At 50.5% G+C, this 16,623-nt stretch overlaps 1 protein-coding gene across 5 annotated transcripts in view; it reads left to right on the forward strand.

The window, feature by feature from the left end:
• The window catches only part of celsr2 (cadherin, EGF LAG seven-pass G-type receptor 2), a 430,851-nt gene that overhangs the window by 239,963 nt on the left and 174,265 nt on the right, over positions 1–16,623 (forward strand). For all 5 annotated transcript variants that reach the window (XM_072480304.1, XM_072480305.1, XM_072480307.1 and 2 more), the window contains exons 4-5: positions 1,938–2,053; positions 5,678–5,766. In XM_072480304.1, coding sequence (XP_072336405.1) covers positions 1,938–2,053; positions 5,678–5,766 — 205 coding nt within the window. The remainder of the gene's footprint in view (positions 1–1,937; positions 2,054–5,677; positions 5,767–16,623) is intronic.

Below are 16,623 nucleotides of genomic sequence, written 5' to 3' on the forward strand. Positions count from 1 at the left end.
TCATTTCTTTTGACCTTCTGCCGACCCGCTCCTCCTTTTGCTTCTTTTGAACCTATTACATTACTAACTGTTCCCAGTTCTGATGAAAGAGCCTTGACCTGAATGGTTAACAATTTTTCCCCCTCCACAGATGCTGCCTGTCTTGATGGGTGCTGGCAGCATTTTCAGGTTTCATTTCAGTTTTTCGGCATCCACAGTTGTTTGGTTTTATTTTTGTTGGGATTTAGCAGCATTGTGTCAAGACAGGCAGCACTTACAAAAGCTGCTAGCGAAATCCAGTTTGAATTTGGGGATTTTTAGACTCGCTGAATTAAACTGTTCCCATTGTCATTTCGTGCTTTGATAGTTTTGTCTGTGTTGCAGGTCCAATTCCTGAGGTCCAGTACAGCACTTACATCAGGAATAGCAGTGAACACATTTTACAGTTTCTTTCTCTGACTCCTGAGGCTAGATTGGCTCTTAGCACAAGAATCAGCAGGAGTAGGCCATTTGGCCTCTGGTGCCAGCTCTGCAGTTAGATAAGATCATAGCTGATGTGATTGTGCTCTCAAGTCCACTTTCCTAACTGCTCCCAATCCCTCCCCCGCCTCCCAACATGACCCTTGACTCCCTTGTCGATCAAAAACCTATCTAGCTCTGCCCTGAATAAATTAATGACCCAGTCACCACTGCTCACTGGGGAAGAGAATTTTATAGATTAACGAGCTTATGGAAGGAAAACAATTCTCCTCATTTCAATCTTAAATGGGAGACGCCTAATGTTTAAGCTGTGTCGCTGCTCTGTCCCCGACAACCCAGGGGCTCCAATGGCCTCTGGACCCCTCGGCCGGGCCATCACATCTGGTTTCCATTTTGGAGACCTGTACTAATTTTCGTTGCCGCCAGGACTTGCCAGTGCGGCCGGTGAATAAAGGGAGCCAGGAGACTGCGGCCTCGAACGGACTGCACATGTTTAATGACTCATTTAAATATGCTGCTCTGGATCTCGCCCAGCGAGGGCTGATCCAAATCGCGTTGGGCATAGCGGATTGGGTGCATCGCACGCAGTTCGGTGCCCTGCGTGAACCCACTTTTTGGCCTCTCTTGCTGTGCACCCGACGTAACGGAATCGACGCTGGGCGCATCGCGGTGGGAAAACGGCACCCAATGTCTCTGGGCTTTTTCTTCTGTTAAATATTTTATATGACATATCATTCCCAAACATCTGTACCTCTAAATGTTCTTTGTATGGACTGCAATACTCTACACCTTCAGGTGTATAGTACTCTGAAAGACAGGGATGGCTAATGTGAACAAGCAAGAAGCAACATAGCAGTAAACAAGCCAGTGATGCGCTGTGTGTCTGATAGAGTATTACTCCAGGAAACAACAGCTACTCCATTTTACAAAACATTTATTAGCTGTGTCGAACCTTTCGGCACATTCTGAGGATATGTAAGCAGCTATAATTACAAGTTATTTATTTCCAACAATGCAATATTTAAAGAGTTTAAATAATTTATTTTTCAATTTCTTCACAAAAAGGAAGCGATGTTCAGCATTATTAAGAAGAACCTGCTGGATTTGCCATCTGCAGTCGTGTTGGATTATGCCAATGTTCAACTTCCCAATCATTTAATGAAAGGCCAATTCCTCTTTAATGTTTTAATAACTTCTTTGCCTTATTTTCATAAATATGAATAAACAAAGTAACTAATTTTAAAATTCAGCTCAGCCTGAATTAATAATTAAAGGTGTCGCTTAATCATCGGCGGATGCACCATTTACTTCACTACGGTGGTAGGCAGTGCGATAAAGGTTACACCACAAGGAGTCTATTTGGACACAGTATACAGTGCAGTAAAATTCCAAAGCAAACGCAGAAATCCAACATTGTGATATCTAGAAGAGCATTCTGCTTTCGACTTTCTTTGGAATTAACTGTCTTTATTTTTCAGGTTTGCTACCAAGGAGAAGAATGGCTTGCTGTTATATAATGGGCGGTTTAATGAAAAACATGACTTTATTGCCTTGGAGATTATTAATGAACAGATCCAGTTAACATTCTCTGCAGGTAATATATTATTAAAAGTTTTCGTGTGACTCAGGATTGCTGGCTTTGTGATTTGATTGAAGGGCTGGTGATGAGTTTTCTTTCGAGGAAAGATCCTGAAAGTTTCTTTCAATTGATCCTGAATCCAATTGAAAATCTGTACCTTCATTTGATACTTAACTGGCGATTTTTAACTGGAGTTTTAGCCCTGACCACATTCCCCAATGTTCATAAATACCACCTCCCTGTTTAACAAGAAATATTTTCCACCAGAGTTTCCAATCAACTGCCCCATTATCTCCAAAACATTTAAGGTATCATCCTGGATAAGGAACTTCTGTAGTTTTTGTACACAGTCATCTCCTTGGCTATGACTAATGTGGGTCCTTGGTTGAATCAACATAAGACGTTGCAAGAAAGGAGGCAGCGACCAATTTCTCTGACTGAGGAAGCTGATCGAAGCTTGTCCTGTAGGGGAGTTCTTAACCTGACGTCAGTTGAAACTCACTTGATATCATAATGCCCTGGTAGAAGTATTTAAATTGTGTATTAACCATTTGCATTACAAAATGGTTGTTCGCTGCAATTAATGCTGTTTCAGTTTCCATTCAGCTTGACATTTTATACAGGACAAATTCAATGATAGTGGAAGGCCGAGCATTTGCAAGGTTTATGGCCTGCAGTCATATGAATGCCATTAACAGAACTGCACATGTCGTGAATCCAAAGCTTATGCAAAAGGTGCCAAATCACAATACCAAACCTGGCTGGAACTGTACTTGATGGCGGTGTAAGATATATATAGGTTAACAAAAAATGCTGAAAATGGGCACTGCTTAAATGAGGAGCCAGAGGTACTGTATTCAAACGATCTACTGTTGGCGAAATACCCTTTCAAAAGATACCTTGGAGTATTTGGTTGCGCTGGGCTGAATATATTTAGTTTATAAATTTGTCTTCAGTGGAGTTTGTTGGAGATAACTCTGTAATGTAAAGGAAGCATTGGCCCAGTATAACAGTTCATGATACAATTTGATATTGCAATAGCTGGAGGAGATTTTGGCTTTTCACAGACTACAAACTACTTTTGGTGATAATATCTGAGCACTCAACACATTCGCATGGCATTATTCTGTCAACAATGGTAAAACGCATTTGTTTTGTTCCGGTGTTGGGTGTTTGTCCACTAATGCTGCCATCAGGAGGCCCTAGGCTTATAGAATAGAGGCTCTACAGCGTACGAACCCTTTATGAATCCATCCCATCTTTTACATCATGCTGTGACATTACTGACTCTTGTAGCAGTTTACTCTACTTGAATTGCTGTTCCTCTTGACTGATCACAGAAAGACAGCGCCAGTGATTATGGCAAAATTTGTGGTTTAGATGATCACGCATTCCTGCTGGAAGAAAATACACTGCAATCAGCATTGATGGCAACATTTAAAAAAGAAAAAAAATGTTATTGGAAAAATAAAACTTAACCACAAAAGTCTAAAGAGTGAATATTAAGTTTCTATCTTGTGCAGATTGTTTGAAGTTCTATGTATCTGAGTCTACTGGATGTTCTGGTCAAAGTAAGTCACCTGTTGATAATTCTGATCCTTCAAATGTCCAGCGTAATGCGCCCTGGTCAGATAGCTTTTAGAAAGAAACAAACTACATCATTTATGGGATGAAATAAGCAATAGCTCGGAAAAATATATTCACATTTATTGTAAGTAACTGAAAATGTATTATTCTTCCTCGCTATTAATTACGGTTGAGTAGAAAAGTATACAGGTTATATGTGTCAGTCAGATTGAACCAGTTCCAGCTCTTATGGCCTAAATTGATTTTAGTGAGTGGATTTATACAACTGAAACCCACAGAAAGCTAAACACTAAAACGGAAAAGGCCAGAGACTTTCAGCAGGTCAGACAGCATCTGTGGAGAAAGAAATAGAGTTAATTGCCTGGATGGCAGGTCGTGGGAGTCGGGCAGATTGCAGGCTTGGCCTGGCTGCCTCAGATGAAAGTGCCTGCAAAGAAGATATTTATTGTCGGCAGGTGGTGTGGGGGGGGGGGGGGGGGGGGGGGGGAGGGGGCTGGCGGTGTGCAACATTCGTCAGGCTAATGGATATCTGGGGATCTCAGCTGAGCCTAATAAAGTATTCTTGGCTGAGAACCCAGACATTCACTAGAGCACAAGAACACCTGAGCCCCAGAGAAAACATTGCGTGATTAACACCTCTGACTCTCTGATCTCTGCCGTCAATTTGACAATGTTTATTTACTCAACATTTAAGGGGTTTCAAGTGCCTACAGTTTCAGCTACTTGAACTTTAAGTGATCTGGATAATTGACACTTTAAGTAGCAAAAGGGAGTTTATTTGAATGACTTTTTTATATAGCCTACTGTCACTATCGGATTATTAGTTCTACACTGGGTGGTCATGGAAATGCTTGGCATGGGGCATGAAAGGCCATAGGGATTATTTGGGGGCATAACTTGGCACAAAAGAATGAGAGGCCATAGCAGTGGGTTGAGAGCCTTACTTTTGCACAAGGGGCCATAGAGTATTGGGGTGATACCTTGGCATGGAGGTGGGTGAGGAGGACATTTTAAAAGTTCCACGCATGCAAACTATGGTTCCTGACATCTCTGAGTGCTGTGAACCATGACTCTTTGAAAAGCTGGCCCGATTCCTTGACAATTGTGAATGACTAGGACATGACTATCCCTGCAATGGTACCGGCCAGGTCAGGAGTATAGGGTGTGGGCTCATTACCCGCACCGACCAGAATTCTTTAAAAGCTCTGGTGAAAATTGGAAACCCTTGGAAGAGGGTCAGGAATCCTGGGTTGCCATTTTTAAAGTGCTCCTGAGTCATCCCAACTTGGTGAGAATTCAGGCCAGTGTTTCGGGTCAATGGCCTTTCATCAGAACTCATTGTTTCTGCCTCCACAGATGCTGCCTGACCTGCTGAGTATTTTGCAGAATTTTCTGTTTCAGATTTCCAAAAGTGTTTTGCTTTTGTTTTTCCCACCCCAATACGTTAGTGACTAACAGTGTCTCCTGGAATATTACAAACCATGAGACCAGAAGTTCAGATGCCCAATCGTCAGTTGGATAGTGACTCTCCATTAAAGAACTAGCTATTAATTGTAGGCACGACAATTGGGTTCAGGCACCTCTCCATTTACTAGAAAGCAAACAGTGAGTAACGTTGGCGAATTAATAAAAGGAGCTGGAGAAATGAATAAAATCTTGAAAAAACGTATTGGAAGTCTCCGTGATGGCTTAGCAGTCCTGGGCTGGATGAAAGCCGAGAAATTGGACAGGGTTTTTAACTTCATGATATTTCCTGATGTACATGTGTGTGGATGCTGAAGGTAGAACGAGGCTCAGCTCTGAAGAATACTGTGATTGAACAGTCTGCCAGCAGTCATTTCTATGGAACCAAACACCTTCAAGGAAGGCAGAAGAAACGAACTGAGGGGGAAAAAAAAGTCAGGGAACTTTTATTGGAAAAAATATCAAAGCAGAAATTCTAAGGATGGCTAATACAGCAATGGTGCAACAGGCTTGACAGGCTGAATGGTCTACTGCTTTATACATGACCGGAAGCATCTCACTAAATTTATATTTTTTGTTTCAAAACAGGCGAGTCAACAACAATGGTAACCCCCTTCATCCCAGGAGGCGTGAGTGACGGACAGTGGCACACTGTCCAATTGCAGTATTACAACAAGGTTAGGATTCAATCATTCAGTCACACAACATAAAGATCACAGTGTATGGATTAATTGCATTCTCTTCTTCAAGATTCAGTAATAAAACATTTCATAATGGATTTGCAGTACCACACTAATTGTAAGTTGTTGTTATTCATTGCATTGTGGGTCCGGGAATTTCCCAGTGTTTCACTGCCTCATATGCTTGTAAGACAGGGAAAACGTTGTTGAGCTTAAGCTACTTTTATATTTGCTTTAGTGGGTGGGATGCAGGAACCATCAGCCCTTGATGCTTAAGATAGGCTCAGGCAGACAGCCAGGAAGAATAAAGTGAAAACAGTCACTGGGCATGGCAAATTTGCTTTGTATTTAGACTGTTTACTTGAGGTCTGCACAATTGATGGGTAGAGGTGCTTTTACACCTACTGATGATTTGCTTCTGCCTTGAGTATTTGTGAATCCCATCAACTGTAGCTGAAATCCCTTCAGTGACATAGTGGCCTTGATTCTCCCGATATGCGACTAAGTGCTCCTGCCAGTGGGAACACCAGAGTGATTCCCGCTGGCACTAGGAGTGACCCCGATGGGCCATTCCATGGCACTTGGAAATTATTTTGACCTGAATCGGGTTTCCCGTGTCATTCCATGGCAAATCGGCGTCCATGCTGGGACTGAGAGGGGTGGCACCTAACTTCCCTGACAGGTTCTGCACCTCGGAGATCGGGGTGTCATTTGTAAAGGATGTTCCGATCTCAAAAAGCTGCTGTTGCCGTGCCCCCGCCCCCCCCCCCCCCACCACCCCCACCCCTGCCTTCCCCTGCCATCCAGATTACTGGCAGGGCATCCCCCCTAACCCTAATCACTGGCAAGGCCATTCCCCCTCAAAATCCCCCTTCAGCCACCCAGGCCCCTCATTCAACCCTCCCACTCCCTCCTCTTCTCCTTCTCCATTAGCAGCCCCCCCCCCCCACTCAGTAGCCTCCCCTTCAGGCCACACCCTTGACACCTCGCAGTCCAAGGGGTGACAAGGGGGTAAGTACCCTCACATCCATTGGTGCGTTGAAGGTGTCCTTCATGGGAGATGGGGGTCTTGTGGTGGGTGGAGAGACTCAGGTCAGTGGTCTTCCTTGGAATGGAGCTCCTTTAACTGCTATCCCCATCTGCAGCCTTTAAACTCATTGGGCGGGATTCTCCAATGCCGTGCCGGTTGGGAGAATCGCCTGGCGCGCCATTTTTCCACGCGACGCTGGTCTGACGCCCTCCCGCTATTCACCCAAGCGGTGAGATCGGCCCTGTCGAGTTCTGTGCGCCGCAGGCCGGAGGATCGGCAGAGACAGCCAAAATGGTGATTCTCCGCTAGGCCCGCTATTCTCCGGCCCGGATGGGCCGAAGTCCCGACGGCATGACCCCAGTTCACGCCATCGCCGTTCACACCTGGTAAATAAAGTCGTCAGCCAGTCGTGCTGGCTGACGCTGAGCAGTGAGGAGGTGAGCGGACTGTTCCGGAGCTCCTGCACACCGGGTCGGCTTCCCCGAGAACGCTGCGGCCAATGGGGGGGGGGGGGGTGAGAGAGTGAGTGGAGGTGGGAGGGGGATGACAGAGGGAGTGGAGGTGGGAAGGGGGTGAGGGAGTGTGAGGAGTTGGGAGGGGGGTGAGGGGGGAGTGGAGGTGTGTGGGGGGGAGTGGAGGTGGGAGGGGGGGCGAGGGAGAGTGTGGAGGTGGGAGGGGGTGAGGGAGGGTGTGGCGGTGGGAGGGGGGTGAGGGAGGGAGTGAAGGTGGGGGGGGTGAGGGAGGGAGTGGAGGGGGGAGGGATGGAGGGAAGGAGTGGAGGTGGGAGGGGTGAGGGAAGGAGTGGAGGTGGGAGGGGAGTGAGGGAGAGAGTGGAGGTAGGAGGGGAGTGAGGGAGAGTGTGGAGGGGGTGAGGGAGGGAGTGGAGGTGGGAGGGGGGTGAGGGAGAGAGTGGAGGTAGGAGGGGAGTGAGGGAGAGTGTGGAGGTTGGGGGGGTGAGGGAGGGAGTGGAGTTGGGAGGGGCGTGAGGGAGGAAGTGGAGGTGGGAGGGGGGTGTGGGAGGGAGTGGAGGTGGGAGAGGGTGATGGAGAGTGTGGAGGGTGTCGTCCATCCGCGGATGCCACATGTCAGCCGCCTTGATATGGCAGGACGGTGACGAGGACACGGCCGCAGGTTGTCGTGTGGCTGATGGGCACAGGCGACTGGCACACTGGTGAGGAGGACGGTGTGAACTGACCGTTGGAAGCAGACAGTGACCAGGTGTTAGGCTGGCTGCGTATCTGCAGCGCGACCAGGCCACCGGGGCACACAGGAATCCCATGCAACCCGGCTGGCGAGGTGTGGAAGAACCTCCGTGTAACATGTCGTTTTTCTGCCCCCCACCACCCTCCTGCAAGTCACCATGTATGCCAACCAGGCAGCGACGTTCACTGCTGTGGTTGGAGCCGCAGCTCTGCAGGTGGCCATCCGGCAGCGAAGACTCAGACGGCCCACAGTGGCTGCAGATGCAGCGGCTGCTGCTGCAGCAGAGGGGATGGCCGCGGAGTGGCCCATCATCGCCGCACAGGCCGCAGGCGCTCAGGCCCGGAATGTCCAGGGGAATGCCGAGGGGAACATTGACCCCCCGACGGCGAGGAATGCACAGGATGCGGGCACTGATATCAAAGTGCTTGGGGGGGAGGAGGAGGAGGAGGAGGAGCCACTGATGGTGGTGCCAGGGTGCCACAGGCATCCAGCAAGGCCTAGGGTGTACTGTGACAGAATGTTGTTTGAGGCCCTACCGGACATCACATGCAGGAGGAGACTACGGTTCAGCAGGGAGACGGTCGCGCATATATGCCACCTCGTGGCGCACTTCGCACCACTTGGAACGGGTGGAGGACACGCTATACCAGTCTTCGTCAAGGTGACGGTGGCCCTAACCTTTTACACTACCGTTTCCTTCCAGGCGCCGAGCGGGGACCTGTCCGGGATCTCACAGGCATCGGTCCCCAGGTGCATCAGGGCCATGACCGACGCCTTGTACGCCATCGCGGACAGGTACATTAAATTCCCCGAGGGCCGAGCGCAGCAGGAAGCACGGGCACGTGGATTCGCCAAGGTGGCCGGGATACCGATAGTCCAGGGTGTCATCGATGGTGTGCACATCTCCATGCACCCACCTGCAGACAACAGGGAAGGGTGCCTACTCCATGAACATTCAGGTGGTCTGCGACCCCCACATGAGGATCATGCACGGGTGTGCAAGGTACCCCGGTGTGTGCATGATGCCTACATTCTGACACAGTCGTTCACCCCCGCAATGTTCGATGGATGCCCCCCCACCCCGGCTGAGGGGCTGGTTGCTGGGCGACAGGGGCTATCCGTTGAGGTCATGGCCGATGACGCCAATACGGAGGCCTCAGACCAATATGGAAAGCCTAGTGTGGTGGAGTGGGTCTTCGGCCTGCTGAAGATGCGAATCAGATGCCTGGACCGCTCCGGAGGGGCCCTGCAGTACCGGCCCGACAGGGTCGGTCGCATAGTTGTTGTCTGCTGTGCGCTGCACAACATTGCCATGCAGAGGGGAGATGCACTGGTGGAGGAGTCGGAGGGATGACCTGACGGCACTGGAGCTAACGCAAACGAAGGGGAGGGGGAAGAGGAGGAGGAGGATGGCGTGCATCATGGTGGGGTGAGGGGCGCAGGACACAGACACTGCCCGGGTGCTGGTTACATCCCGGAGGCTGCAAGACGGCACCGTCGAAGACAGAGGGCACGCAACGCGTTGGTGGCCGCACGGTTCACGCACCGTGGGGGAGGGATTCGCTGAACAATGCCACTTGCACCATCAGTCCAGCACACGGGCACCACACAGCATCCCCCCCCCCGCACCATGTTCACGGCACCAATTCCACATCACCTTACCACTGCGGCACTACAGGATTGCACAACATTGATGATTGTGTAAGGGGTTGTGATCAGTGCCATGTTGAATGATGACAGCCCGCTCTGCGATGAGCTGTGAGCTCAGATTCGCCAGCCAAGGTCTGAGTCATGGCTATAGCTGAACCATGCACTCCGGTGGTCACAGCCTTCGTAACGGGCATTTCATCACGTGCCCGGGTGGGGTAGCTGGCGCCGGAGTGCCGAGGACTACGGTGTCCGATTTTGGGAGGCAGGGGGGAAAGGGACAGCACATCCGGCACCGACGTTGAACCGCTCGTTAACCACAGCGCCACTCGGTCACCCTCACGAGCCCCCTGGCACCGGACATTGCACACAGTCTTACAAGTTAAGTGCAACAGTGAGTTTAATTGTGACATTCACATACAGAAGCCCTACCCCCTACAACTAAACTGTGCCCTGCACCCGTGCCAACTTATTATGTTCCTAACTTCTTTGCCTTACGGGCCCTACTACTACGTCTAGGTGTCTCCCCAGATGGTACAGCAGGAGTGGAGGCGGACTGCTGAGAATCACGCCCTGCGACATGGCTCCCCGTCGGCACGCGTTTCCTGTGGCGACCCGTCTTCGAGGGACCAGGCTGCTCGGCGGGCGTGCTGGATGGCGTGGTGCCACCCTATCCTGCCCGCTCCCTACCAGATGCGCCAGGGACGGAACGGGGGCAGGCCGAGTGTGCTGGGACGTCCCTTGCTGGAGGTACCGGGATGGGCCCCAGAACCTCCTCCTCCCTCGGGGAGCCTGGTGGCCCCCAGGCCTCACTGTGGGATGGAGACATGCCCCGTCGCACCACCGACACCTGGCGCTGCCAGTCCTGGAGGCCTGCAGCGGTATCGACCAGGGTCCGAATGTTCGCATCCATCACGTGCGCCAGGCGGTCTATGCTCTCCGCGACTGACTGCTGGGACTGGGCCATCGCCTGCTGGGACCGGGCCATGGCGTGGTGAGACTCGGCCAGGACCCGGAGAGCGGCGGCAATGTCGTGTTGGCTCTGGCACATGGCTACCTGTGAGAGGGCAGCCCTCTCCTGGGCCATGAATGACGCGTGCACGTGAAGCCCAATGCCTTGCAGAACCTGACAAATGGCTGAAAACGTTTCACTCATTGCCTCCACCGCGGACGCCACCCATGCAGTGTCGGCCTGGGTGGCTGCAATGAGCGGCACCACTCCCTGCTCCTGGACGCGAATGGAATCCTCCAACTGCGTGTGCAGGTCCTGGAAGATGGTCCTCATCCCGTTATTCAGTCCCTGGGTGTCCACATGCATTGGTTGTCCGGGTGGGTCAAGTACATCCAGGAACCCGGGAACCGTTTGGGCGGCAGCTGTTTGCTGGGCCTGGGCAGCCCTCCGACTGTCCAGCCACTCGACTGCTCCAAACTCCACCTGCTGTACCGGCTGGGCTGTGTGGTGCACACCAGACCGTGACCCGGGAGCCTCATCACTTATCTGCCCAACCGAGGTGAGTGTCTCTGCGATGGTGGATGGTGTGGGAGACAGCAGTGCGGCTAGCTCGAGGTCATCGTCCGTTAGGAAGTCTGGTGTGTACTGGTCCCATTCATGGCCCAGCGCAAGGTGCATGCGGCCCATGTCATGTTGCCCTCCAGGTGATTCCGTGGACTGTGTGGGCGTTCTCTGTGCGTCATCGTCACTGTCCGTCCTGTGCCCCTCAGTATCGTCTCTGTCCATCGTTTGTGCATCCCCGTCCAGCGTCCCATACTGAGAGGATGGCCCTCCTGTCCGACCGACTGCCACCCTCTGGCTTGTGTCCCTGGGTGCACTTGAGGTTGGAGATGGTCGGCTGTGTCTTGGCCGAGACGACCCTGGACGTTCGGCGGCTGGCCCTGGGGAACACAACGATATGGGGTTCGTTAGACATGCTGGGCCGGGTGTATGGTGGTGGGGGCAGTGTGTGAGGGGGGGAGGGGATCGGGGGTGCAGTGGCCAGAGTGTGAGGGGGGGGAGGGTATCAGGGGTGCACTGGCCAGAGTATGAGGGGAGAGGGGATCGAGGGTGCAGTGGCCAGAGTGTGAGGGGGGAGGGGATCGATGGTGCAGTGGCCAGAGTGTGAGGGGGAGGGGATCGGGGGTGCAGTGGCCAGAGTGTGAGGGGGAGGGGATCGGGGGTGCAGTGGCCAGAGTGTGAGGGGGGAGGGGATCGGGGGTGCAGTGGCCAGAGTGTGAGGGGGGAGAGGATCGATGGTGCAGTGGCCAGAGTGTGAGGGGGGAGAGGATCGATGGTGCAGTGGTCAGAGTGTGAGGGGGGAGAGGATCGATGGTGCAGTGGTCAGAGTGTGAGGGGGAGGGGATCGGGGGTGCAGTGGCCAGAGTGTGAGGGGGGAGAGGATCGATGGTGCAGTGGCCAGAGTGTGAGGGGAGAGGGGATCGAGGGTGCAGTGGCCAGAGTGTGAGGGGGGAGAGGATCGATGGTGCAGTGGCCAGAGTGTGAGGGGGGAGGGGATCGGGGGTGCAGTGGCCAGAGTGTGAGGGGGGAGGGGATCGGGGGTGCAGTGGCCAGAGTGTGAGGGGGGAGGGGATCGGGGGTGCAGTGGCCAGAGTGTGAGGGGGGCGATGACGGGTTGGGGGGGGGGGGTGAGGACATGCAGGGTTGTCTCACTTGCTTCTGCGCCTCCGACCTGACATGTCGCGACCTCCCGGGTGGCGGATCCCCCAGCGAGGTCCAGGGCCCTCTGCTCGTGAACATTTAGGGGGTGCAGCACAGGAGAACCCCCTCCGGTTTTCATACGCTCACGTTGGTTGTGAGCTGTCTTGTCCTGGGGGTGGGGGAGGTTGTGACCCGGGGGCACCCTCATGGCACTTACCCAGGCAGCCCGAGTGAGGTCGTGCAGCTTCTTCCTACACTGCTCCCCGGACCGGGGGGTGTGCCCCACAGCACTCACAGCGCTGCCAACTTCACGCCAACCGCTGGCGATGCCCACGTCTTGGCCAGAGGGTGGCCCTTCGGTTTTCAACCTCATCGAGGAGGGTGTCCAGGTCCGTGTCCCGGAACCTCGGTGCGGCTCGTCGGGGCTCAGCCATCTTTCCTCCTTCTCCTCCTCCTGGGTCCTTCCGTGTGCGGATCGCGACATTCGGGCGTCGCGCGCCTACGACGCTGATTTCGTGCCATGCTCACCGAGTTCCTCGTGGCCCCGCTCCTAGCCCATTTTCGGGCCCTGAATCGATCGCGATCGGGGCCGTTTCGCGCTGTTGTGAAACTCGACGGCGTGGGCACTTAGTCGCGGGAGCGGAGAATCGCGCCCATTAAATAGTTACTCGGTATGTAAAAAATAAAGTTACCTCATGATAACGTTCAAGTGATTCCATCTCTAATCCCTAAACCCTTTCAAACCTCACTCAGTATCACAAAAATACACATGCATCATAATGAAATGAAAGTGATCCCATCTGTACCCCTAAACTCTTTAAAACATCTATCAGCATGCCAAGTTAAAAGGTCTGTGAGATGAAAGTTTAAGGAATCCATTTAAAGTGATTGAAACATTTCATTGCTCTTTGAAGTCTGTGTATGTGCCTAGCAGGCTGAAAGCGTTGAACTGGATTGTTTACATTCAATTTCATGTTCGTTGCCTGCTGAAAGCTTTTTGAGTGACAGGTTGAGGCAGTTTCAAAGGGGAGATTCAGATTGTTTATTTATATAGCTCTGCAGAGATCCATTGACTCAGGGTAACAGGAGTTTTCCTAACTGCAGTTTTTTTTAATGCATCTGGGTCTTTATTCGCAAGTGCTTGCTAGAAAGTACAGGGGCAGCCCCCACAGTTGTTCTTTCTAGGAAGCTCCTGAGACTAATAGGCTGGTGGGTGGGAGGCTGGTGACCTGTTTGCCATTTGGGCCGAATCCCGATTTTTTTTCCCAATGCGGGACTGCGGGCTATCGCGAATCCTGTGTCTAGTTGGCGGACCCAGAGAATCCCAGTCTGTGTTTCTCTATATTGATGATGTGGTGAAGATGCTTGGTGAAATATTATGCTCTGCAAGTTTTCCTTTGTTGTATTCATCATAGATTATCATAGAAATTACAGTGCAGAAGGAGGCCATTCGACCCATCGAGTCTGCACCGGCTCTTGGAAAGACCACCCTACCCAAAGTCAACACCTTCACCCTATCCCCATAACCCAGTAACCCCACCCAACACTAAGGGCAATTCTGGACACTAAGGGCAATTTATCATGGCCAATCCACCAAACCTGCACATCTTTGGACTGTGGGAGGAAACCGGAGCACCCGGAGGAAACCCACGCACACACGGGGAGGATGTGCAGACTCCGCACAGACAGTGACCCAAGCCGGAATCGAACCTGTGACCCTGGAGCTGTGAAGCAATTGTGCTATCCACAATGCTACTATGCTGCATAATTGGAAATAATTTTAAATACTTTTTTCACATTCTATGAGTCAAAATGTGAAATGTTGTTTTACTTCTGTTATGCTGGGTATATTTAACAGCCTGCACATTTGATTTCCTGTGATGTGTGTTTGTGTGTGTGGCCTGATATTTGATTAGTGTTACTAGCTGCTCCTTTGATGCTGCAAGCTTTATTAGCTACTTCATGAGGGAAGTTCATATCTATTTATTTTCTCAAATGGTCTCTTTGTACTGATTATTAAGGGCTGGGAACTCTCATGCACAGTGGGTATTGGCTTACTGAACTGGATTTGTTGGGTGTGCATTCTGGCATTATTTTTCAATGAATGAACAGCATTATCAACTGATTTCAAAGATCTGCAGGAGACCATTACAAGAGTTCTATCTTCCATGATAATTGCATTCTTTGGTTTCAGTATATGACTTCATTGGCTGTGGTTCAAAAGACTGCATACATCACTGTGGAATGTCACGTCCCATCAAATTACCTATTAAGTGATAGTCAAACCTTTGAGTGTGCATTCCATTGGATTCCTTATTGCTGGCGCTTCATTCGTTACGGCCCAAAATTTGCAGTTACTGTGATGGTCAGCATGTGTTACCATTACTCTGTGATAGTGTTAGTGTATGTACATGCACAGTTAAACAAGGAAATCTGGATGTGGTTGTCAGTGATATCCTGGGCCTGCACAGACTTTGATGTTGACATGCTTGCAAATAGAAATTAATTAGAAATCACTGAAATGACACGAACTTCCACTTTTAATGCTGTTATTGTTTAAAGCCTTTGTTGTGGGATATTTCAGTTACGACACGGAGTCTGGAGAAAGTAGAATTAAGCTGGTTCATTCAATATATGCTGGGGACACTTAACCGAGAGGCAATGATCCACGGATACAGGTTATTGCAGGCAATTTATAGGGTAAAAGACACACGTATCCATGCTTGTAATCACTCATTTATTTACACACCAGCCTTCCCGTACCAGCCTCCCCGAACAGGCGCCGGAATGTGGCGACTAGGGGCTTTTCACAGTAACTTCATTTGAAGCCTACTTGTGACAATAAGCGATTTTCATTTTTTTTTCACAGGTAACAGTCACTCATCCTTTGTTTGTTATCTGTTACCTATCATTATCTTCCATTCTCTGTTATCAACTAAGCTGTAGAATCGCCCAGCGCATCGTTGCCCAACACCCTGGTTTCTTCTAAACCAGTAAATTACAACAGCAATTATTTTTCCCTGGTGTTCAGTAGATTGTGTTTTCCTTCCCCCAACAATCCCGGGTCTGGTGGTCTTACCTCATTCCTGTGCCACCTTGCGCCGTACTATATTGCTAGTGGATAAGTCCAAGCTGGGGTTGTGCTAATGATTGCTAATATGCTATATTGTTCCTATCTAAACTAGCAAGCTACACTCACCGTCCCCCCCATATGGCCGCAAACTTTAAAGATTCCTTGTTTGGGGGCAATTCAGAGCTTCGGCCAGTGTTAGAGCCATGCGCCGTTTCCTCAGGCTACACATGAGGTGTGTCAGATACAATAGCATTACCAACTGGGCCAGTACCAAGGCACAGGAGATAAACCTGATCCATGGGTGCCTCTGCATGTTGAAGCTCTAATTCCAGAGGTCCTCCAACAAAGTGGTTGTATCCACTTGGTTAATACCTTCATGTATTTCCTTGCTGTCCTGTTGCAGCGTGTAATAAGCCCTGTGCACCTTCGCCAGCTCCCTCCGTATTGCAGTAAGGTGCTCAGTTGGAGGAGGAATTGGATAAGAGCACTGGTTAATGTATTGTGTCAGGTTACCCCGTGTATCTTCCTTAACCTGTATGTGAACTGTCTCATGCTTGTCGATATCCATCAGTTTCATCCTCCCCACCCAGGCTGACACCTGCAGGTACAAACACACTGTGTTGCTGGTTAGTGGGCATAGGTGATTCTCATGGAGGTATTCTCATTGTGGTGGGGTGATACAATATCTCTCTTTGCTCGGATATGCAACATGGCTCGGTTCCACGGCAGCCCATACAGCCGCCATCATTCAACTCACTGTTCCGTTAAAACCACACCCCAGCCTTTTCCACCTTGAATATTGGATGGGAGCACACTACTGTGGAGGACTCTGCACTACACCCATCATGTTCCCCTCTCCTTCTGTTGCTTATGGTGACACATTTTGATGTCTCACGTAACAATTTCCTCTAATTATTCCTATATTTTCTACTTTATGTTCTTCTTGGTGTAAGGTCTGTTAACACGAGGGTTGCCAAGGCCAAAACGAGCAACATGTGATTTTTCACCACACATTCTGCATTTATTGTGTACATGCATATCAAACCTCTGAACTGGAAACAGGTTATGTTCGACGCTGTCTTTTTAAACAGGTTGGTCAGTTGTTCTACTGTGATCCAAGGGGTACTTCTCCCTCATGTATTTGCCTCAGACTCTTATTATGGGCCAGGATTTAGAGAACACCAACGTGTATCATGGAGTTCACCTGACCCACAATTTTAAATAGATTTTGTTATGGGGAGCACAAGG

Source organism: Scyliorhinus torazame, chromosome 17, assembly GCF_047496885.1.
Source record: "Scyliorhinus torazame isolate Kashiwa2021f chromosome 17, sScyTor2.1, whole genome shotgun sequence".
Taxonomy (NCBI): domain Eukaryota; kingdom Metazoa; phylum Chordata; class Chondrichthyes; order Carcharhiniformes; family Scyliorhinidae; genus Scyliorhinus; species Scyliorhinus torazame.